This window comes from Excalfactoria chinensis, chromosome 3 (genome assembly GCF_039878825.1).
Source record: "Excalfactoria chinensis isolate bCotChi1 chromosome 3, bCotChi1.hap2, whole genome shotgun sequence".
Taxonomy (NCBI): domain Eukaryota; kingdom Metazoa; phylum Chordata; class Aves; order Galliformes; family Phasianidae; genus Excalfactoria; species Excalfactoria chinensis.
Window position 1 is genome coordinate 88079698 of NC_092827.1, and position 25613 is coordinate 88105310.

The window sequence follows — 25613 nt, forward strand, 5'->3', positions numbered from 1 at the left end:
ATACGTCAAAAACAGGAGCCCAGGGCGGGATGTAGGTTTGCTGAGATCAGGTCTATTCTGGTGCAGACGAGCTATGTGCTGTTGATAGGGAGGATTAATGAGCCAGGCTGCTCATCCATTGCAATTAGAAACAACACTACAGCTATTCTGGTGCCATTTCTCTGCTGAGAACTTGGGCTGCTTATCAACAGCTTCTCCTTACATGCCTCTGTGTAATCACGGCTACATTAAACATAGGATGGCAAACTAGCAGCAACGCTGTTGGCACACATTGCACTGTGCCTAGAGCTAAGGTGCAAAGGGCCATTTGCAGGTGCTCACACAGCAGTAAAAGTGGTTTACAAAAGGGCACTAAAAAGACTTCTGCGTCACCTAATTGGACTAAAAATTGCTCAGTGCATACAGGAGAGATGGGCACATAGAGGACCAACTTTGTTTCGACTCCAAGAAGGGGGAGCTCAGCTAGCGAGATTTCAGCCAACCGCAACACTTTTCAGCAAACAGTGGAAGTTTTAAGAAACAGATTAGTGGTGTTAGTAAAGCAAGAGAACCCCTGGGCCATTGGCTCTCTGTTCCTCATTCTGCTCTGTAACCAAACACATCTCTGACCCACAAAACAACAGGAACACCACCTCCGTAAAGGCTGGGTACTCACCTTCTGCTTCCACAGGGTAATTTACACACGTGGGCAAATCTTAAGGTCAGAGAAGAGTTCCTGAAGAATCCCAATGCCATGTATAGCAACCATGCTGTGCTTTATACAGAGCTGTAATCATTTTATCTGCCTACACTAGAAAGGCTATATATTCGCAACTGCACACCAGCAGGCATAAAAAAATGCATAGAAACAACTGAGCTCTCATTACAAGCTTTCCAAGATTCTTAGTAGCACTACACAAGCAGGAGCTCAGCTGACAGCAGCCCATCTGCTGCCTGCAAAGTCCCACAGACCACATCAGGGACCCCAGCCCAGAGCAGCTAAAGAACAGCACAGATAGAACATTCCTCAGCACCTTCCTAACTCCCACTAAAAGGCAATCACTGCAAGATGACCTCAGGTGTCAGAGTATTAGGAGACAGGGCCAAGCAATCTGAGGCACATGCACCAAACTACACCTGACCTGCATGCATTTGGAACAGCTCTCAGACAGTTGCTACCCGGGCCAAAGCTCTGTACAAGATTGTTGGATAAACCTTTGAAAACAAACAGCTCTAGGTAATTCCTCAGTCAGTTTGCCAATACCTCATCACTTTTCATTCCAGCATCCTCTTCCATTATCTCAATTAATTTTACCATTGACCACAACGTGTTCTCTGGACAGCTTCTACTATAACTCTGTCAGAAGCTCTATGCCTAAACACGCCTCATAGCAGAGCAACACCTTCCAAACCCAGTGGCTCTCTACTCAGAGCCCTTGCATCACACACAACCTCTTGTCCATCCTTAGAGCAGCTGACCACAGCACTCTATGATGTGATCTTCTCCAAACACTCCACTGTGTGCCAAAAGCGCAACCTGATATAAAAACCTCAAGTGCCAGACAGCTCCTTCACCTCTCCACGACAAATAAATCTTCACGATAAACCCACGCTCTCTTACATCACATCTTATATATAGACAATCAAAGGAGCTAAGGTACAGCAAGAAATATAAAGTCAAAGTACATGAGTCAAATTACATTTAACCTCTGACTTAGTACCTTCAACTAATAGTTTGCACTACAGTGTTTTAACTTTACTCTCTAATTAATATTAGTTCCCTTAAGTATTTCTTGCTGTACCAAACTCTCCCTATCACAAATACAGCCACAGATATCATCTGTCACCAACCTTGAGGTGCTCTTCCTTTGTCCTGGAGATGAAGCCAGTCTGAAGGCAGGAATTCACTAGAACAATCCACTGTCGTTTGCATAGGAATGCAGCAAACAAAAGAGTAACTTCTGATGATGGGTTTAAGCCTGACTGGGTCCAACAAAACCCAACACGAGCTCAAACTTCTGAAAGCAAAAGACTATTTCTGTAGACTCCAGCACGCTGTATCCACACAGTCACAAAAAGATCAGCCGCTGACTCACCAGCAGGTTTTCTGCATCTCACACTGATTAGCTACAGCTGCAGCTCATTACACACCTGCTATGCCTCCCCACCCTAGAGAACATGAGCTGGAAAGACCTGCATGCTGCTCAGCAGGTGCTTGTGATGTGTAATTGCTTCACCTCACAACGTCCCTTACCCAGTAACAGAATAGCTCCAAGTAGGGGTTGCTGCAGAACTTAAGTCTCTGGAGTTTTGGAGAGAGATGCTGCCTGGACAATCCTCAAGTCAAACCAGGAGCCCTTCAGGGTGCCTGAAGACATGCAGGGGCTGTTAAGAGGAAGGCAGCCCCTCAGCAGATTTAGTGCTCAGCTGAGCAGGCTGATCAACATTGCCCTCACCAGCAGGAGGACCTGAGGGGCTGGCAGCACCAGGGGTCTGTGGTTCCTGAGACCACAGCGTAGCTTGTGCCACCTCCTTCCACTGCCAGCAGAATGCTCAAGTGTGCTCTGTGCGATCCACAGCACTCCCATCAGCTCCCGATGTCAGGCTGTGCTCCCACTGTTGTAAACCTGACATTGGTCAACACTTGTGTACCTATGGGAGGGCAAACAGGCTACAGGAAAATAAACACCCGCTAACGAGCCGGCCATCAGCCACTCATAATCTTTGATTGCTGCCTTAACTCTACCGTAAAGAGATCATTTATTTCTGTCCTCCCTTTCCTCATGAGAAGCCTGATGGGACCAGTCAGGCCTTGAGGAATACATACTCTCATCCTGCTGGGTGCCCTCCTGTACCCCTCACAGCTCCTGCCTCAGCCCCGTTAATTCCTGGGAGTGCTTTTGAACCTTTGTACAACCACTGGCTGTCAGACCTTGTGACCATACAAGACATTGCTTCCATGTATGTTCCATCCTGAAGCACTGGTAGGCTGTATCTGCCAAGTAAGTCGGACAGGGACCTCATATTTGCCTTCTCCCCAAAGGAAATGGAGGAAGGCACCAACAAACAGTAACAAAGGGGGAGGCTCGTGTTGAATTTAGCCCTCTTTTGTTCCCCTTAGGCTTAGGACTGCCATGTCCTAGGTTAACATACTCCATTTTCTCTGTAGAACTCCAGCATTATCATGCAGATTCTACTGACAGTAATGTAGGCTGCTACAATCTCAGCCAGCCCCTCTGCTCTTTCCAAAAGGCCTCCCCTTCCTCTGGTCCAGAACTGCAAGCAGTAAACAGCTTTTCTAACCTCCTCTCTGCCTGCAAACAACTTGACCCACGTGCAGCCATCTGCAGTTCATGCAGAACAGCTGAAAAAGGCTGAGCCCAATGGCAAAGAAAGGAACCCATCTTTAGGGAGGGATGTCCTTTCCCACAGCAGCATGCTGTCCTCAACCCACAGCAGCTGGAGCCCAGCAGGGTTTGTTGCCTGGGTAATGCTCCCCACCAAGGGCATCTCACTGAAGGGACCAACCATAGGAAAGAAAAAAAAAATCAGTTCCAGTAGAAAAATAATTTAATAAAGGGATACGTTTCAAGAAAATATCGGTATAGTAACAACATTTTAAGTAAAATGTCCACAAAAATATACATGTCTAATGTGATTATACAGAAGTTTTCTGACAGGTCCTGTTTTAATCTTGGTTCAGTCCACATTGGTTTTCAACTAGGAAAAACCTTCCAATGGCTACAAGGCTTCCTGGGATATATATCAGCTTGCACAACAGAATCATACGAGAAATGTTTTGTTTTTTTTAAGCTCATTTTAGACTCAAACAAATTTTAAGTTGGTAACAGTCTGGAAGAGATCAGTTTATACCATACCATTCATTAAAAAAAATACAAACAAAGAAAGCAAAAGAAGTCAGCCACCTAAGGGACATGGCTGGGTAGAAGCCTCGCCATACACACCACACTTAACAGTGACACAACTGGGAAAGGATGAAAGAAAAGTGGGCAAAGGGAAGGAAAAAATCCAGCAGGACCAGGGATCGTGGAACTGCTGAAGGAGCAGGAGCTGCTAAAGGAGCAGGAGCTGCTAAAGGAGCAGGCTTTGGAGAGGCCAGGGAAAAAAATAAAACCAGAAGAACACTCATCTCTCTCTAGAAATTAGTTCCGAAACACGGAAGGTAAGCTAATTGCAGGAAGATGGAAAGGAATCGTTGGAAAATGTTTATTTCTTATTTGCTTTAAATAACTGTTGAGCTGTAGGTCTGTCCCAAAAAGCCCACCTCAGTCATGCAAATTTATCTGAACAGTTCCAAGTATGGTGTATTTCCAGGAGATTTAAAACACAGCTACAGAAAGCAAGGGATGCAAGAGTACAGAAAGGAATACAGAAAACACGTTCCACCAGCAGAGGACAGGAACAGGACACTGAAGAAGAGATGTCAAACAAAAGATATCAGCTTTGTCAATGGGCATTGTGCACTGCAAAAGAAAAAGCAAACAAAAACAACCCCCCCCCCCACAAAAAGAAAATCAAACACAACCAAAAGCCCATCCGACAGAAAGCAAATGGAAAACTGCTAAAGAAATAAAAGGACACACATTTCCCAAAGGATTTTTTGCTTTTATAATCAAATTTCTTTTACATAGACAACTGAAACACACCAATATTTTGTGCGAAAAATAGTTTTAAATAAACTTTGCTCGTTCTCGGTTTTTGTACATTCTGATATACATATGTAACAAGGTTTATGGCACTGTAACTAGGATCAAAATCATATAAAGGAACAAAATAATTACTTTCACCTATCCCTTCTGAACCAAGCCAGCTGCCATTGCACTATTAGACTTTAAAAATTATCTTATTATTAGTGGGCAGCCAACTCTAATTGGATTGAGCATTCAAAACAAATCCCAAATTATTATTGCACAAGAAGCCTGTGAAGGCATATGGCATAGAATGATCCAAGTCCCTTTCTGTTAAAACCTTACACCCCAAGATAGAAAAATAGAACTGGAACATGAAACACGCCGAATAAACTTTTTTTTTTTCCTTCTTTAGTTCGAGTCAGGAGTGTGAAAAGTGCCTGCAGACTTTTTAAGCTGCTCTGATCTCCTTTGTGTCAGTGAGTGATTTGCCAGGTGATCTGTAGCAACGCCTTCGCAGAACGAAGGCCCTCATGCTTCAGCAAGTTTTTTCTGCTTCGTTTTGGCTATTTGTGTTTTGTCTTCAGCTTTAGGTTTCTTCAGTCTATGAACCTGCACAGACTACTTAGCCATATACTCTATGAGTAGCCGGAGAGGAAGAGGAGGAAAAAACCAGCCAACAAACAAACAAACAAACAACAACAACATCAAAAGCCCAATATTTCTTCTTGGCTTTTGGATTTTAAAAAGTACTCCTCTTGCTCCAAAGCTTCTCAGCTCTGCCCAGTGCCCAGGAAGGAAATCACAACCGCATCCCAAACATGGCCAAGTTCTTGGATCTCTTTTAAAAACCTTTCCTTACAAAAAAAGGTTTTCATTCACAAAGAAGTTTGCTGCAACCCCCTCCCTGCCCAAAAGCTAAAAAAACAAACAAAAAAAACCCCACAGCCCACCCCTCACTGCCCTAAATCAGGTGAAGAACAGGCTAACCCCTTCATTGAACCCCTTCTTTGCAGCTTCACCGTCACACAACAGTTTCTACGCCGATCAGCTTTGGTGTGAGGATTCGGGGTGTGACGCCATTGTTTAGGTCTTCCTCAAACTCCAGTAACTGCCCCATAAAGTTAAGGTTAGGGGAAATGATTGGTCGTTTGCCTTTTACAAACTTATAGGCATCCGTCATGGTCATGCGCGTGTGCTTCATCAAGTATGCAATAACTATGGTGGCGGATCGGGACACTCCGGCCTGGCAGTGAATGAGAAGACCTTTTCCACACTGATGGGCTTCCTCTGCAAACAAGAACAACAGAAGAAAGTAAGCTCTCTACTATTTAATAAATTAGCAAATCTCAGTGCAATGAGAAGTAACTTGATGTGAAAAGTTCCTCTATTTGGCTTGAAGCACAGCAGCATCTCCTCCTCTTCCTCCCTAGTCTACCCTCCCGTAGGGAGTCAAAGCTACTTCATGTGAAACATATAGGCCAGTCTGCACAGCAAGCTCTGTCTGTTTCAACTGGATCTTTGCCTCACAGCCCAACTTTTGTTGTCTGAAAAGGCTACTGTCATCTTCACCCCTTAACATTTGGAGCACCTCATTCTGCCAAATGCTACCTTTCCCAAACATCTCCCTAGGAGCAGCAAGGAAAGAACAAGGAGGGGAAGGAGAAAAAGGACAACACACATGTGCAGTCAGATGTACATGTGCTCCCCACCAAACCACATCATCTGCACAAAGAGATGCAAGAGAGAAAAAAGCTCCTGGAAGCACAGAACCCAGGAAAGGGGAGTTAGTCACTGCCACGCCATCTTTGTTTCCGACAGCTTACGTGAAATGGAAGATAAAAGCTTTCAAGATATCACCCTTCAGTATATTACTTTCTTTCATTCATCTGGAGAACATGCATTTAGCTTACAGCTTTTGGTGTGAACCCAACCCCACCAAAAATAAAGTGCACCATATTTCACAAGTTCTGCACTACAAAAACTTAAAGGAAGCTGAATTCTATGTTTCTATCAGCCAGCATTTAAAGAAACTCCAAACTCCAAACCTAGTTTAACACACTTCTTGAGCTTCACTTCCTATGCCCTTAATCTTAACTAAACTTTCATCCATTTTCTAATTTATTTAAATAGATACCTGCCAATGACCTACTGTTTACGTATTTCCCTATTGTCTCAAATGAAATTAAAAAAGCTTACCCTGAGGGAGGGAAAACTTTGGCTAAATTTGCTAAGGAGAAAAACCTCAGTGGGGAAATATTTGTTTATGAAAAACAAAGCTAGCCCCTCAAGCTGTAATTATCGAAGAGGAAAGCAAAATGGGTTTCAAAATACTTTCTAAACGCTCTCAGAACAAGGCTGCTTTCTCTGCCCTTAGTAAGGTCATCAAACCAATTAAAAACTTAAGAGTTTGAGTTGTTGAGTTCTAACATTGAGTTCTATTTGAGTTCTATTGCTGCCTGCCATCAAAACTACGGTATAAGCAGTGTTCTGCTTACTCACCTTCACTGAAATAATGTGACTACAGATTGCATGTGTCAGCATAATAATCCTCTGCTAACCAGAACACAGCCAGCGCTAGCAGCACCCAAGAGCTGCCTGCTTCCAAGCAGTGAGACCCAGCTCCAAGGCAGATGGGATCAGAATATGCTGAGCCTGGGTTTCCGACCCTAGGTCCCAGCTTCACAAGCAGGGCTGGATCCTCAGTGAGCCTAAAAGCACCCCACAGAGCCAGCACAAGCAAGCTGAAGTTCCAGAGAAGCTGTGCACCCATGTTCTCACCCAGGAGCCATAAACACAGTCTATTTTTGAGAGCAGGAATCAAGGAAGACAGCTCTGAGTCCACTTCAATAAGTCCATGGGGTTAGCTAAGGACCTAAGCTGTGATGTGGCAAAGAAGTAGGCTTTGGTCATCTTGGCTTCCGCTATCAAACCTGAACTATTGATAATAAGATTAGCCCAGCTTCAGCAAGAGGAAAAAATAATAATAATAATAATAATAATAATAATAATAATAATAATAATAATAGTTCCTTCCCAACACCAGGATGTTTCAGGAAACATCTGAACACACGAACTGCTACTGGAAAAACACCAGCAGACATCCACAGTGCTGCAAAAGGCTGAGCTGTGCGTGTGCACTGCAGGAAACTGCCCACAAATGCACAGAAAAGAGCAAGGAAAGGTCCTCACAAGCTTTCAGTATTGCTTAACATCCTCAATGACCAGCTCCACTTAAGAAGGTTGTCTGGGCTTAGTACAGACGACCAGAGCTGAATGCACAGCCTCACTGATCAAACTGGATGAGGTATATGCTGTGTGAATCACAGCGAGGTTTAGACTGACACAGGTAATATCATTTCCTGAGCTACCTCCCCTGTTTCAGATGGAGCTGTATTTTCACAGTGAACTGTCTCACAGCCTACAGGAATTTGAAGCTTATTAATACTAGTTTTCACTGCTATCCACTCGCCCACACATACACTGAAGTTACAAATCTAATGATAAAATAAGTGGAGTGTGAAAGTTTGTCATTTCTCTCATAAAACTGAGTTAGGGAAGACTCAGCTGTCATTAAAAATAGTAACTACAAAAACTTGGCTAGAAGCCACTGCGAAGACTAGGAAATGCAAAGGAATCATAAAGAGGGAATGACAAAAATCTCAGCTGGGAGAAGCAGGGGTGGAAAAGACCCAAATTTGGAGGGTGAGAGGTAGGCACTGCTATCAATAGATAAAATTGTACCTCTGGGCTACTTAGTCAGATGTGCCAGAAATGAGAATCAGCAGAAACACGAGGTGCTCAGTATTTCTGACAATCTAAACAGAAGTAAATGTGACCTTACACAGCCTTCAGGGTAGTTAGCAAAGCACAAAACTCATTCCAGATTCTTGTAATAGGTGAGGGGAGGGGGGAGAGAATGTAGTTCCAGTCAAGCATAATTACCAATGAATTCAAAAGCCTCTTCAAAATACTGCCTGAGATTCTGCTTGTTGCTGTCAGTGGCTGGGAGCCGCTTGTAGTTGAACATGCCTTTTTCGTAATGGTACAGGGGCAGGTGGGTGGTCACGTTGATTACATAGCCTATGTTCATCCTCTGCATTTTCTCCAAGTCCTGAGCATCATGCTCATTTCCAAGGAAGAGGAAAGGCAGGATGGGGGTGAGTTCGGCATTCTCGATGTCCGGCGTGGTGGGGATGGACTGAGGTAGTGTGGGGGGCACTGCGGACGCACCGCCACCTCCCCCCTCCGGGCACTCTTGCAGCTGGAGGGAGTTATCGCAGAGGTTTTCATGGTTCTGCTTGAAACCGCTGAGTCCCCCTGGGGAGAGAGACCAAGATATTTTGGTTAGAGACCTCTACAGGGCACCGCAGTGCTCGGGACAAGGGACAGCACGCAGCTCTCTGCAGCCTTTACTCCTGACAGCAGCACATTTCCCATGCAGTCAGACAAAGTAACACCACACCTTGAAACGTAACAACCACCAAGGTGCTTGCCTAACATAGGGCAAACAGCTCTCCTTTTCCTGCCCTAGTTGCACGAAAATATCTAGAAGGTTATTTTTAGGACATTCATATGGATGGGAAATGGGTCCAAGGGGGAAAGGAGAAGTCACCTCTTGGCTTGTGTTCCCCCTGGATCTACTGCATGTCACACTGCTGGCTTTTTCAAGCAGCAATTTCCCCCTTTTTTTCCTCCTCTCCCACCCCCCCTCCCTCCAGGAGAGTGGCTGCAGAGCTAGGAAGAAAAGCAGAGCTTCTTTCTACACCTCATTCGGCAATTACATCAGCCCCGGGCTCCCCACCTGCCCAGTTTCCATAGCGATTACACAAAGCACACAATGACATCAGCTGGCATGACATCAGCTCTTTGAGCGCAAACAATACAAGAAGAACCACTTTGTTTCAGGCCTTTGGTACGAAGGCGTTCTTGGGAGCCAATGATGTAATGTTAACAGGTGGCTCGCCTCCACGCCTGGGAAGAGAGGGGCAGGAGGAGAAGGGCAGCCATGCCCCCCTGCCGCCCACAGACATGTGGGTTTCTGTTGGAGCAGGGTACGTGGGGCCACGCGTTGTGCCGAGACCAGCCAAGTGTTTGGGCTCAACTGCACTTTGCTAAATGAAAGCCAAGAAATTCCAGGAAGGGGAAAACTACACGTAAATTACTAGAAAGAGTTACTCCAGCCAAAACAAATGCTGCTGTCACCATCCTGCTATTTTTTTTCCCCTCTCCTTCTAAAAGGTTATTTGCCTTTTCCGTGCTCTTTCACAATGATCTAGCAAAAGGAAGACTTTAAAGCCACGCTGTCACACAGACTTTGGTTCAGATAGAAAGACATCTAACTCTTGAGCACCACAGCTCCAACTGCCCGGTGCCAGCACTCACCTAGGGCCCATCTTGGAGCCTGACAGCATTAGTGCCCCTCACCAGGCCACAGCCAGCTTTGAGAAGGGAGATGCCCAGCTACAACCCATGTATACTACCCATATTCCTGCAACTGGCCAACAAGGGGGAAAACAAGCACAGTCAGACCTCACTTGTACGATGGGGTGAATTTTAAATCCCAGACCTCCCTCTGGAGGTTTGCAATATGCAGGCTGTCCTGCATCCTTCTGCTGAAGGCAGGTGGCCATTCCTCACCTTCCACTCTTTGCAAAGGAGGGTTATTTCTTCCTTTCCTGTATTCTCTGCTCCTCAAGCAATCCCCCAACTCAGTCCCCTCCTCTGCAACAAGTGAGTTCCCATCCTTCAGACAGCTCCAAAACTACTGACCAGGCCACACACCAGAAGATGGACACACATGGAAGCACAAGCCAGAGCCTGACAGGTCTGAGTGCCTCCACATCAGGGCACTTCTGGATGGACACCAGAATGCAGCATGCTACAGAAGTTCTCGGGCCTGTCTGATCCAACCTTCTTCCTGTCCTTCACACACTGCTAGTAACTAACCTTTCCAGAAATCCATGAATCACTCTCAAAATGCAGAATACTTCCCATGCTTCAAAAGCATGCTTATCTTCAGCTGTTTCTGCAGTTTGCAGGACAAAGCACAAACAGATCTGCCTTAAAGATCTCGGTTCACAAAGCTGTTGTAACAGGGCAAAGAGCTGAAGAAAAGACAAGGACAAAACTCTGAGCTCTCCAGCTAACTACACCACCCTCTGTGGAGGCTGTAAAGTCTTCACAGGCTGCTCAACAACAACAGAGAAGACCAGGGTCACCATGATGATGCCATCTGACATCTCACCCAAACCAACAGCCTAGGCTAAAGGCTGAACCCTAACCACATTCCAGTCAACCCAACCCTACTCTAACACTTACTCTGCTCCTGCATAGGCAAGCAATCCATTCAGCTTAAATAATTGTGCAAACAACACCCAGAACACATAGGGATCCCCAAAAAGCAGTCCAAAGAATAAGCAGTTCCAGTGGCCCTGGGGTCAGTTCTCACTTTCCACCTCTGCCACAGCCTTCTGGGAGGTGCAATACACTGACTAAGGAAAGTGCTAGCAGATAGGCCAGCTACCACTATTCACCATTACAGAACGCTGTGCCTGTAACCAATCTTCTCCATCTTTGAAGATATCACATAGCTTTAATAAACAGAGCATGGTAAAAAAAACCCAAACCATCCAGCCAGTTTGACAGCCCTCACACAGACACAGAGAACATCCCACACGCTGCTCCAAAACAGCTGCTGAGCAGGTTGTCAGGGAGCCTGAACCTACCCACACCCAAACAAAGCAACAGGCATGCAAGGATGCCCAGCACACTTGGATATTCTGAGTTTTTTCTATAAGGAAAGGAATGAAGGAAGCAGGACCCCTGTAGCAGACAGCCTGTCCTAATATCTAGAGGAACACATCAGCGGGCAGTGCTTCTGCTCACCACTGATGTGAAGGGCCAGAAATGTTCGCAGTTATCACTGCATGAGCTGCGTGAAATATTCCACTGCTGTTCCTGCCAGAACAGTTAGTGAATGACCACAGGCTAGGGATTGTCTGAGACGTCAAAACTTTGAGGAAGCTTCAAATCAGCACTGTATACATTCCAGCTATTCATACTTGTCTGTGGGCAGGTGGTTGCAAAAGGCCTGAGCAAACATTTCACATGATGCCTCCCGAACCCCTGCTGCGCAGCAGCTGCAGGCAGATTCCCAGCTCTGAAGCCACCCTGTGCTCCAGAGGCCAGGTGAACAGCTGGGCAGGAACCAGAGCTCAGAGCAAGTCAAGAAGGAGCAAACGACACAGAAGTCATGCCAAACAGCAGCTGTCATTTGCCATCGTGAAAAGGTGAGCATAATTCAAAGCAGACACAAAACGTACAGTAGAAACAAGGTGACTGGTTTTGCATAGGAACAGCCATCTTTACGGAAAGCAAAACCAACACATCTTACCTGCAGACATTCTATGCAAGGGACTTATAAGGGAAGACAACTGGAAAAAAAAGAATACTCAAGGAGTACAGTGACACCCATCCTCATTCTGCTTGCTTTGCAATACCTCTTCATCAGTGGTCTCATCTAGAGCCAGGGCTGGATTCTATCCTTGTGGGTGCCTTCCATCTCAGGATATTCTATAATTCTATATGTGAGGTTGTGGCTTTTGATACGTTTCAGTAGTTGATGTATTTCCTACTTTGAAAGAGATTCTTATCCCACAGTAAAGTTACCTTGCTCCCTCTCCCACAGTAGGGATGACTTAGGCAAAGTCAAGCAGCACAAAACACCCTGATAACAGAGCAATACCTGTTGCAGTTACAGCAGGAGCACTTTTTATACATGACAGATTGAAGATGCAGGATCCACATTTAGACAGAACATGTGATCCCCACAGACAAACAGACCTTTTATATAACTTTGAAAGCTATTCAGATGGATTTTTGGATCCACTCATCCTCAATTACAATACCACAAAGCCACCTAAAGAAAAGAAAACAAAAAGACAACCATAACAAAACCACTAAACCAAAATTCACATGCAACAAAAGCAGAAATCCCATAGGGCTGTGAATTATCAGAAAAAGATATATCAGAGAGTTGTCCAAAGGCGGCCTAGAAAGATGGAGAAGGGCCTGGAGGACAAGGTGCGTGAGGAGAGCTGAGGCCGCTGGGTTTGCTCAGCGCAGAGCAGAGGAGCTGAGGGGAGGCCTGATGGCGGCTGCAGCTCCTCACAGGGAGCGAAGGGCAGCGCTGAGCTCTGCTCTGTGTGACAGCGGCAGGGCCTCCACAACAAACCAAGCCCCACGGCTAAGTGTGGCTGTGTTTAAGGTCAAAATGTTACACCTTTAAGCAGTTAACGTTTGTGGCATGAGCACAGCACCACAATATAAGACATTCAGGCAATTGGTGCATATCCATTTAAGATGACGCTCTGAATTTGTGCGAGTACAGCCTGTTCCTTTAAACCTGTGACCTCATTTATTTACATTACTGCAGAAAGCATTGCCAGAAGCAACAGCTGATGACAGTCTCATGTATTTTTCCACTAAGACAACAATTAAACTGCTTCTGTGTTATTAATGAACAGATGACTTTGTGTCAAGTCGACTCAAAGTGCAGGATGCCTCAAGGTTAAGCAAACGCGACTTGAGCCGGTACAAACAGAGGTGTGCTGTGGGTTGGGGGTGCCCAGCCCTGTGTCACCCCAGGTGTCACCCAACCCCCTCCACTCCCCACTCCCACTGCATGTGCAGGGTGTGCTAAGGCACCCGCTAGCAAGCATGAGCTCATCTGGGTCGTGCTGTTATGCATCCTCTCTGCATGCTTGGGTGTGCTTTCAGCAGCAAATCTATCACAGCTCACTTCCTTCCCCAAGGGAAAAGCAGCTTTACAGGTTGAAGCAGAGCTCTCTGCCAGTCATGACCAAAGCCACGCTCAGGATGTGGACAACCGCTGGGATCACGTCTTCACAATACCAACCCATGGCCTGCAGAAATGTATGGTCTTGAATCTGGGCTATAACCCAAGCAGAGCTCCACCAGTCCTACCTCCACCAGATGACATGGAAAGGGACTTCCTTTATGCTCTCTCTCCATATTTCTCCTGCAGTACTCCCTCAGCCTCCCTCTGCTTTTACCTCAAGCAGGGGTAGGCCTACATGATGTGTAATGCTCAGGACACTACTGAGAACAGTACTTTACAGACCTCTTGGAGCAATGGGGCTAACTCAAGCATGGCAGGAGTGCTCCTGTTATCCAAGACAGACATCCTTCCCCTCAGCACAGCCTGGTTCATGCTCCCTGCTGAGGAGAGCTCTAGGGTTGTGCTGTGGTTGAAGACAATATATTTGGTCCACACAACTGGAAGCAGATATGAGAAGGACAATTCTCCTCTCTCAAAACTAGTGGGGATCTATCAGACCATGTTCACCTAGACAACAACAAAACTAGCTCCTTTGACTTCAAGAAAACCATGGGGCTTTTATTTGTTTTCATAAGAAAAACACTGGAAGGAGACTGAGGCATCAAGCCCACTTGACACCTCAGTTCAGTCAGGGTGCAAGGAGAATACAAGGATGTTAAGATTGTTTTTGTACATTTCTGCTGTTAAATAATAGGGGGGAAAAAAACACCAAACAAGCATAACTGGAACCATACTCAGCTCTTCAGAACAGAATTCTCATTTACCATCCTTTTGCAATGTAAGTACCCCCAGTGGTCTCAAAAATCAACACTGATTTTGGAGAACTGGGGGTGGGAGAACACAGATAAAAATAACTGAAGACTTTTGTATTTGTGTGGCTACCAACGTGCAAGTTAGGTCTCCCTTTCCAGTCCTACAGGCAGGCTTCTCACCTGTCTGCAAACCACCCATTGCAGGGCTTCTTCCCCCATCACCCACACGGCATTTGGCATCAGCCCTGCTGCAAAAGATTAAACTTTAAACAAACAACAAAAAAGTGAAAGTAAACATAGTTCACAAAGAACAGCTTCCACTTCGATACACTCAATCTAATCTAGTCGCTGCCTCTAATCAAGCAGCCAACGGCACTTCAAAACAAAGCAAAACAAACAACAACAACAAAAAAAACCACCCAAAAAAGCAAGCGGGTGCATTCCAGAGAGCTTGCCAGGTCAGTTTTTTTCCATGTGGGAATCACCCTTAGATGCTGCTTCATTGATGAGTTCTGGTCCAGAGGAGTTACAAGCACATCCCTGACCTGGTTGCTTTGAAGCCCCCTTGAAAAGTCAAGAGTCTGACCAGATAAAAAGAACTATGTCATCCCCCAGCATCAAGGCGCATGCATTTGCATATTCTTTCTAATTTCAACTTGCTGCAGCTCACACCAACCGCATATCCTCTCCTGCTGGCCTCTTGCAGCCCCTGCTCTTATCTACTTTGCTCCAGTACTTCACACCAGGAACAGAGCAGCTGGCTGCCCTGAAGGACACATGCCAGGTGTGCAGGAGAGAGGTCACCAAAGGCATTGCCCTCTGCCAAAGGACACAGGCTCTGCCCAGCTCCACTTATTCCCTTCCATCATGCCTACTACTCACTCTCCACCACATTTTCATCCGCAGTACCTTCCACATCTGAACACATGACTTGCTTCTTCACATCACTAGCTGTCATGTCATTGCTTTTTCTCTTCTGAGAAAGCACAAGGTCATCCATGCTGGTTCTAATTAGAAACAAGCATTGTATGCGTGTGTACATATATATATATATACACATTTATTTATTTTAACTGCTACTGGGGACTGTTTCTTGGTTTGAGAGTTGTTTTTGGTTTGTTTGTTTGTCTTAAACACAGCTTTGCCTCAAACAGAGCTTGGACACCCAAGCCACCTATGAAAGCAACATGCCTCCCTCACCAGCTCTCCCAAGAGATGCCACTAGTGCTTCTGGACATCTTGCCAGCCCTTCCTAAAGTCACCACACATCTGAACTGAGGACAGTAGTTCCAGTTTTGCAACTGGAAGTCCCCTACACATTGAGTAAGCATAGAGTTTGTCCATTTAGCAGAAAATTTAAACAAAAATGTGCTGATAGGAGAGAGGGACACACCACGGGACAACATCCTCCAAAGCACTCTGTTATTCTCAGAGAATGATAAGAAAGTTAAGAGGAGGAGCTCAAGGACTTGGAACAAGAAATTAAGCCCAGTGACAGATGAGGTTTGGACTCGCCCTCCCTGGAGGGCAAGCATTTATAGCAGAAACTCAAAATTAGACACTTTACAACTTCTCATAGCAAAAGTATGCTCTCCCGTGGGGATTCAAGCTAACATGAAGAGCAATTAAATAATCACTGGAAATGTCAGCATAAACCCTGAAGGAATACATACTTCTACTGTGAAATGCTCCCATTGGAAATCATATTAACAAAAAGGTCATCAAGAAATGCTAAAGCTATGTATGAAGGAGACAGGGGAAGTGAGGGGGGAGGGAACAGAAACTATTTTCATGCTATAACGATACCACAAATGGTTTTATATTGACAAAGAGTTACAAGTCTGCTTTCACAGAGGCAGAACGGGTGGGACCTCCAGGCTCTGGGATGCACGAGGACCCAGACAGCACAGAGGGTTCAGTGCATCCAAAGAGGGAGAAGGGCCTCAGCAGAGTTTCAGACGTCTGTAATCCTGGATGTGTAGGAGTGGACGTTTCTGTTTAATTAGCAAGTTTTAGAGAAGGCTGACATTTCATGGTTCAGTCATCTGTGTATTCATTTTACCCTTTTAAGGGCAACCACTTCAGGACAGCTTCACTCCAGCAACCAAGCAAGCCATTCTGTTTCTGCTGAGAATGAATGCAGGCTCTTTTCCAGCCCAAAGCACTGCTCCTCTGCATCAGAAAAACCAGCAACATGTTGCAACAGCATGAAAGGAAAGCACGGTCCTGCTACAACACACCAGTCAATGCCATTCATTCCTGCTGGATCTAAAACCCCTTAAAAATAAATAAATAAATATAGTAATAAAGAATTTCTTTCCCATTAGCTACAAATATATCTGGCACTCTTTTGACACTTTCCAACAGTATCTTTTCATATCCAGTAAAGGAAGCTGCCTTGAAATATCCTAGTGCCACACTGTCCAAAACAGCCAAGTCCTAGAAGCAGTGAGATGCCAGGCACCAACCTGCCTCTGCCATGCTGCCACCAACACCAGGCCCAGCCCAACTGGCACTTGAGCCCCAACGTCCTACAGGTCTGAGCACCTGGCAGCTCACTCCAGCCTGGCTATCAGGGGACCCAGCATTGCATGACAGCCCTAACAGGCAAGAAAGCATGGCTAGAACCTACACTCAGGAATCAAGGAAAGGAGAAAACATACACTAAGAAAAGCCAGAATTAAACAGCGATCAAACAAGGAATGTCTTCAGCTAGATTAAAACTAAATCATGTCTTGTCTCTACAGATAAACAAACAAGAATATTTCCCAGGAAGCATAAGTAGTGTATTATTCCTTGATAGAGATGTAATACTGCCTTACAGAGCTAAGAGGAAAATATCTACAAAAATATGATGGTTTGCCTTGAGGCTAATCACACATTGAGTGCTTACAGACAAAACTCCCAGTACCTTATGATGGCCAGGATGAATTAGAGTCCATCACTAGCATAATACAGGTCAACTGCTTCAACAAAAGTTTTGGCTTTAAAACATTACTGGCAAAGTGCTTTACTTAAGCCTCAATATCTCACTCTGGCATCACAAACTGGCAACAATCAATTCAACTAGCAAGCTTCTGTCAGCTATTTTCCAAATCTCTTAAAACCACTGTAAAAATATATATGGTTAATATATATATATATATATGTATGTGTGTGTGTGTGTGTATTTCTTTTTAATAAATTAACTCGTGGGGACAAGCAGCGACAGCAACAGGAGGCTCGTTCCTCTGGGAGAATCATAGAATGGCCTGGGTTGAAAAGGACCACAATTATCATCTAGTTTCAACCCCCCCCGCTACATGCAGGGTCAGCAGTCACCAGACCAGACTGCCCAGAGACACATCCAGCCTGGCCTTGATTGCCTCCAGGGATGGGGCATCCACAACCTTCTTGGGCAGCCTGTTCCAGTGTATCACCACCCTCTGTGTGAAAAGCTTCCTCTTAATATCTAACCTAAACCCCCACTGTCTTAGTTTTTAAAACCATCCCCCCTTGTGTTATCACTATACACCCTCGTAAACAGTCTTTCTCCCTCCTGTTTATATGCTCCTTTCCTACAAGGCACTGGTGGCTTCTTGAAGGCTTGTTGGCTCAGGTCAATGTGGGAGTAGTGATGCTCTCTTAGGGGCACCACTAAAAACAAGTGGAAGGAGAAGACAAGCTCCTTCCAGACCTTGAGCTGCTCACATCGGCTCCTTTTAGCAAGGAGATAATCTGCTCACCAAAACAGAGAAATAAAACTGAACCTTGAGGTTTTTTAAATCAACAAAAATGCCAACAGGCAAATCAGTGTTACTTTAGAAAGGATGCACTGCTAAAAGTGGAGGCAAAAAGCGTGCCTGTTATTCTTTCTCCCACTTTCTGCACAAGACGGATGCATTGTTTCAGAGCACTGCTGTGACTGTGGATGGATCTGGGTTCACTACACTTAATTGCTGATCTAAGTAAGAGATGAGCTCAGTGTTACAAATGGTGCAGGGAACAGAAAAACGACACAGACTAAAATGACTCGTCCAAGGTCTTACAGCAAGCCTATTGTGTGTGCTTAGTAACAGAGCGAGAGAATGACCAATGTGTGGCCTTGGCCAGAGCTCCCCTTGCCCTGAGACTGCCTTGGTACCTAGTCACAGTTATCCCTAGTCTGAATACCCTTTTTCTGCACCACACAGGGAAGGAATTTGTTTATTTTCCTCTGTCCTTTAAGCACTTAAAAAGATGCTATCTACTCTCAGGAACCTTCTTCAGCAGGAGGTTGGGCTACATGATCTCCAGAGGTCCCTTCTAACACCTACAATTCTGTGAAACTATGCTATATGAGCCCAGAGCCATGCTGAGACCACCTGCTGGAGGATCGCGTGCTCCTGGGGAACCAGCAGCTTTCATAGCAGTGGGAGGATGCACTGAAACCATCTCCAGTGGGCTGCGATGCTTCCAGGCACGAGGTTGCCTTCATCACAGATATTAATTGAAGCAGTTTCCTGTACTGAAAAGTCACAAGGCATTAAAAATCCCCACAGATTCACTGCTGAAGCTGCTGGGGCATAAAGCATCAGTTGAACATGCGAGCGCAGACCACGGCTGCCCCAGGACATTCCAGCTACAAAAATAACCATGCTGAAAGATTTTGAAAGCAGGGGCAGTGCTCCTCCAGGTGTGCTTGTCATAACAGCCTCCCTCTCTGCCTCCACATAGGGGACACAGGGGCACTGTCAGGTCTGCTGGCTGGTTTTCCATCCCAGCCAAGTCTCAAAGGCACTGGTGCACGCTAGAGCTCTGCCTCTCCAACTACTGTCAACACATTCATCAGACTAAGACCACAGCTCACAGTGAAAACCCCTGAAGGCCCTGCCAGCTTAAGTAAGCAGGTGCAATGCTCAAGAAAGTACCTCTTCCCAGCTTGCTCTCATCAGACCCAGCTGAGTAGCTAGACACCAAACTCCAGTCAACAGCCAGTCATCATATTCAGGTCAGCCTTGTATTCTCTGCAGCCAGTGCTCCCCCAAACCCACCAGCAAATCCCAACAAGGCCAAGGCACACATGGTCTTATCTTTTGCACAGAGTGACAAAGCACTAGGTCTTCTTTTAAGTAGATAAACAGCGTTCTTTTCCTTTGCAGAGCATGACTTCTATAGCCCTGCAAGGCCATGCTGAATATCTAAGAAAAAATTCTCTCCCGGTGGGTTAATAAATGTGCAAGATAGATGAGTGTTAAGACTACAGGCACACTGCTCCCATTCATGTCATTTTTTTCCACTTTAGTGTTTCTGGTGTAAATAAGAAATTGTGATATGGATTTCCATAGAGTAAAGAAAGAGTCCTAGCCTAAAGACAAGTGACTGACCCCCTACTTCAGAGGTGTTGTAAATCAAAGATAAACTTTCAGGCTCCTAAGCATAGTAAAAAAAACCAAGAACAAACATCAGCTGTTGCCTTAAGAGAAAGGAACAGAGAGGTACGTGTAGATCCTACAAAATAGATCCTACAAAACAGAAGCCTATCTGTATTAGTTGACAACCCCTCAAGCCTCAAATACTACTACTGACAAATATATTCAAGCTCCTGCAATCAGACTCTGAAAACTGAAGCTGAAATCTCTGTCTGTGAAGAGGCAGCAGAAGTTTTTTCCCCCCAGTGACTGATGAGGCCAGATTTCCTCCGCAACACAGAGGGAACACGTTTTAAACACACTGGACGCATCGCACGCATTACTTAACACTTAAAAATACACACTTCCCTATTTCAGCCATGACCTAATAATTATTCAGTGGAGATCTCCAGTGGAAATAAGCACCAGGCACATATTTGCTGGACAGCTGGATTTTTTGACCGTTGTGTCAAGTCCTACTCTTGAATTGCGCTTCTGCAGTGTAATTCAGTTAGGGCTTAAAGTAACGCTGGCACTGCTGGATTACATAATAATAATAAATCATGAGTTTGCAACAGATTACAAAAACATCAGGTATTCCAAAGGCAGTTGATCACAGTCCTTTGAGTTAACGCGAGACAACGTAAAGCAGGCACTTATTCCTTTTATAGGTCTCTCGGTCCCTTTGTAGTTGTTTCAACTTCTCTGATAGGTGACTTCAGCGCTGGTAAAGAGATCTGAAGCTATTCTTAGACCACAGCAGCGAGCATGAAGTGGTTTGCTGGCAGTTTCTGTGCTCCTTGCTATAACGAGACCCAGCCACTTAATTTATTTCCCTGTTAGACAAGCAATGAGAAAACTGCAAGCCAGAGTTTAAAAAAGCTCCTCAAATTCAGGAACAAGAACAGAGAAGTAACTACGTGTTATCACTACCATTCCGCTCCTTCCCAAGCCCCTCGCAGTGCTCCAGCCACCACTTCACAGCACAGAGGAAAATTGGGACTATTAGCAAATTTTCACATCACACCATTGATCTGGACTGGTTCAATCTGGAGTCAAACAAAGGAGATTTCAAAAAAGAATTGAGCCCAAGGCTTCAATGGGTTCATGAGGCTCCCACAGATGGGTCTCCAAGGCAGAGGAAGGTGGGTAAGGTGAAGCCAATACCATCAGGGACTGGATAGGGACATAAAAGCAACTCCTCTCGTTTTAAGAAAAAAAACCTGTTGAAATATTTTGGCCCAGACATTACACTTGTTCATTTTCGGTTCATTTGTACATTTAATTTAACTTGAAAGGAGACACTCAACTCCAAACCTAAACACTTCATCCTGTGTAAAATAATACTTTTCGTTTGAATGCCAAAGCATTCCCCACTTCCTATTTTTATGTCCCAGGAGCAAACTAAAGCATGCAAAAAGCCCAAAACTGCAAGCCACTTTCACTATGAGCTAATGCACACACGGATGGCAAATTCTTCCAGTAAGGCTGAAATACACTGCTGCTATCCTATGACAGTCCCACCACGCTGTGTTGCTGGGCTTTGGATAGGAAAATGGGCACAACCCCATTGAGGGCAGCCTGGGCCTCTGAGCCAACCTGGGGGAAAAAGCAAAACAAAACATAGTTTTGCCCTCATCAAGCGGAAAGGGTGACTGATGGTCTCCCATCACTGTTTGAACCTCCTCTCATCCCAATACTGGGCAAAAAAAAAAGATGCATCCACTCAAAGGAAAGCCTTTAGGTTTCAGTAGGAATGGAACACCGTGCTCTAAAAAGAACAGCTGTGAGCACACAGGGAAAAACAGGAATTGTTCACATTTTGTACACAACCCAGCAGCAGCTCCAGCCCTTGATCACTACTCAGGCTGCTAAAGCCCATGTAACAGCAACGTGAAGAACACGATACCTTTTTGATAAAAAAAAATGAAATAGTCATGTCAGTCTCCTAAATGCTGCTGTGCCTTCTGAACAAAGAACGGAGCAAATCTTTGCTTCTGAAGAGCTTAATTGAAAATGACACTCCATATTAAAGGAAGTAGCAAGGAGACACAAAGGGAGGCACACAGCTCTTAAAAGCCCTGTAAAGCCCAGCACTCCCTTGTCAGCATCAGTTTATGTCAGTCTGTGACATTAAAAATAAATCAGACAACCTCTTTTTAACTTGAGCCTAATCAGGCACCCTGTCCATACATTTATCTATAGAGCCGTGTGGCCTATTGGAAACAGTGCTTAAAAAGAGTGGGGCACCTAACCCTAAATACACCGAGGGCCACGCTGCTGCCGGACAGCGGTAAGCCGGGGCCGTAACCCAACCCCGGGTTTGCCGATCGGGTTCCCCCCACAACGTGACACCACACTGTGCAAAGAGCAGCACAGGCTGACAGGCAGCACCAAAGATGGAGAACGTGGCACTGGATCAGGGGGACATAAACTTGGCCGGCTAGGCTAGCAACCAGTGTTTGCAAACATAACACAGGCATCAGATGGGTTGGCCATAAATTAGGAGTGGATTACAGCAAGCAAGAAAAACCACTCGAAAAAGGGGGGGTGGAACGGGGGGGAAAGAAGAAAGAAAAAAAATAAAAGAAGTGGCAAAGATCTCTCTCTGGTTTCATTCTTGTGTCTGCAGCCACGGGCCTGCATGCACACATGGTGTTAGCGCTTGGTCTGCCAGGGCATGATGGAAAAAAATGCTATCTGACAGGGGGAAAATGAACAACCGCATGGCCAGCACTGCTCCTCAGGCTCAAAAAATGAGGCAGAGCCTTCCTAAGTGCTGCTTTACTACATGGTAAACTTGCAGAACCATAGAATGGCCTAGGTTGGGAAGGACCTCCTTTAGAGTCCCCTTTGAGCCCCTGCTTAGAGAAGGGAAGGTGAGGTGATGGCAAAAGCACTTCTGTCCCCTTACACGAGGCCCATTCTGGTCCAGCCAATTCCTGCACCCAAAAGAACCAAGGGATTTGGGCTTCCTTTACCTACTAGCACAGTCTCAGATCTGTTGGCAGAAGCAGTTCAGGGAGGGGATTTCTCCTAAGCAGGTCTTTGAAACAGATGCTCACATTTCTCAGTAGCTGAAAACCAAAAATAGCCCGAGTAATCCCACAAGCACCCAGCCAAGCCCCTTGCAGCACCCAGGAAACGGTGGCCAACCTCAGAGAGGGCTGCCCACAGCCTGCCCACGGGACCCAGCAGCCCCACAGCCTTCTGCTCCAGGTACAGCTTGAAGTGGCAGGAGCTTCAGTGATACAAAGAAACTTGGAAGACAGACACCTTCAGCATCTCCCTTTTCTAAGGGCAGGAAGGCCTGCAGACCACAGGGTTCAAGTCATAGATGTAGCTGTTAAGGACTCTGCCACCAACCCATACTTTCACCACACCGTGCAGGGTGGTTCTGCTGTACAAGTTACTAAGTTACTGTTTTCAAGTGAATTATCCTCCTGTAGTTTCACAGTACCATAGCCAATCTCTATCAACCATGCCTCTAAGTGGCATAAATACCTAGGGGCAAAGAGATTTATAGAGGGCAGCATAGTTATAAATAGAAGCTACAAAATAAAGGGAAGAAAGGGAAGCGTCCTTGGATGCTACCTTAGGGCAAGTGGGAACGTTCCTCTCTAGAATATTAAGGAATAGGGTAAAAAAATACATTTAAAAATGAACCTTTAAAGGAGGAAAAAATACACACACAGAAATGCGCATCCACGCACACATATAATCACTGCCCTTTCAGACCACTTTCTAGAGGAGCATCTCCCTCCGTCCATTACTCTCACCCTGTTTCACCAAAGCAAGACTGGACTTCTCCTTGAGTTTTGTCAGCTGGTCAATGATGCAATGCCTCCTTTATCTTTCTTCTTCATTTGCTCTCCCTCAGCCCATCTCCAGCACCCAGGAGCTGAGTTTAACAGACTAAAATAAGGATAGCTAAGTAAAGGTCAGTCTGGCAAGCTAAAAGAGAAGTATACTCTTCTGGACCTTTGCCCCTCAGGCTATAAATACCTCGAGAAAACACTGGGGGAAATTCTTTGTCTACACAGCCAGCCACCAGGAAGCACGCTTCCTCCTTCGTTCAACTCCCACCCTGCCACAGCTGAAGGACAACCATTGGGGAAGGCAAGCACCTCACCACTGCCGAGTGGCCCGTTCCACCACCTGCCCATGGAAGATGTGCTTTGCCAGCTGTGTATCGAGGCACAGAGATGTTCCTAGAGGTGTACAGCCATGCTGGAAGCTCTACCATCAGCAAGGTTTGTGGTGGAACACTTGCATAGCACATGGGACGCAAAGAGGAAGATTACCTTTTAGGACTAGGGGTTCCTTGCCTTCTCTCTTGAGGGACTCCAACACTATGTGGAGGGGCTGGGAAGGCATTACTCTGCTCGGCTCATTGGTATTCTCATCATAAACTATGATTTCTTTGGAAAAGATCCTCTTGAAGGAGTCCTTGCCTTCCCGGCATGAGATCAAGTCCAAGACAGTGATCTTGCCCTGCTGGAGCCTTCTCCGGCTGATCTTGTCAGCGCAGTTGATGTGGACGGCCCCTTGGATGTGGCTCTTATTATACTCCATGAACGGCCTGCAGTCGATGATGACAGGCCCTTGGTTCTGCGCGTGGCTCTTGCTGCATTTCGTCATCTTCTTGGCCAGGTCGTTGGGGTAGATGATCTTGATGCTGGCTAGCTGCTTGCCGCCACCTGACACCGGGCTGCCCACCCCGCCCAGGGGGCTCAGGCCACCACTCTCATTGCTGTTGACCATTTGGTTGGCGGGGCAGGAAGGGGAGGCTGCTGCGCTGCTGGCGTGGGCTTGGGCCTGAGCGTCCTTGTCGTACGTTGCCACAGTGCAGCAACTGGCACTGCTGCATCCACAACTCAGGGAGCGGGCAGAGCCGTTGGATGAGGGCATATACGTGAGATTCGCAGTCTTGAGGGACACGACGGCTGCGCCGAGCAGACCGGGGCGGCTCTCGCCGGAGGAGGAGGCAGGTTCCAGATAGCTAGAGTCTAAACACAGGTTGAGATCCTGAGGTCTCACCGGCCTCGAGAGTGCCACCACTACCCTGTCGTCTAAGGGAGACGGAGGCATGAGGAGGCTGAAAGCTAGCAAATTAGGAAGAACTCAAGATCCCCCTGCAAAAGAAGAAAGGGAGGGGAGAGCGGCCGAGGGAAAAAGGCGATGAAAACAGACCGCCACATCACATAACCCTACGGATCGCCTCCCCGACACCCACCGCCCAGGGCTCACAACCCACGGGAACCTTCCCCAACCCCGCGGCAACGCTACGCGCACCTACGCGAAGGGCCAGAGGAGCAGCACCCCGGCGCGAGGCGGGCAGCACCGCGCTCCGCAGCGAGCGAAGGGCCGGCCGGCGCTGCAGCACGACGCGTCGGCGGCAACGTGCAACTTTTCCAGCGAGCCGGAATGAGATCGAGCTTTTGATTCAACGCGCACGGACAGCTGAGAACTTCAACACCGAGTTAAACAGGAGGAAAATCTCGCCGAAAGCAGGAAACGTTCTCAGCAGCTGGACGGAACGCAAACGCTCCGGCCGCCCGAGGGGCTCCCCCCGCACGGAGCCGGGCAGTGGGCGGACAGGGGGCAACCGTGAAAAATAACACAAAAAGCGGAAAATCCCTCACGCCGTTTAGAAAAAGGATAACGGAGAGCGGCGCCTCTCTGCCTGACACGCTTTAGAACAACAACGGTAAAAGGGCAAACGGCCCATCTCCGTAAAGAAAGGGAAGCAAACATACAATAACCGCAGCGGACCGAAGCAGCGCAGAACCAAACTTTCATTCCCCGGCCCCTCCGCCCCTCGCGCCCCGGCGGCCCCGCACCGATATCCGCCCGCCCGCACTCACCGGCGCGGCGCGCTCCGGTGCGTCCCGCTTCCTGGCGGCCCCGCGCCGCTGTTTCTCGCGCCCGCCGCCCCGCGCGCCGCCCGCACCATCCTCGTTACTTTCTCTTTTGCTACCGCGTAAATGTACGGCTCGGC

The 25613-nt window shown here is 46.6% G+C and overlaps 1 protein-coding gene across 1 annotated transcript; it reads right to left on the reverse strand.

Moving 5' to 3' along the window:
• Nucleotides 1-3533: 3533 nt before the first annotated feature.
• DUSP10 (dual specificity phosphatase 10) lies at nt 3534-25613 on the reverse strand. Its single transcript, XM_072333627.1, has 4 exons — nt 25480-25613; nt 23917-24747; nt 8574-8948; nt 3534-5918 (listed from the first exon to the last, which is right to left on the reverse strand). Exons 2-4 carry the CDS (start codon nt 24701-24703, stop codon nt 5653-5655), a joined length of 1428 nt encoding a protein of 475 aa, XP_072189728.1. The 5' UTR covers nt 24704-24747; nt 25480-25613; the 3' UTR covers nt 3534-5652.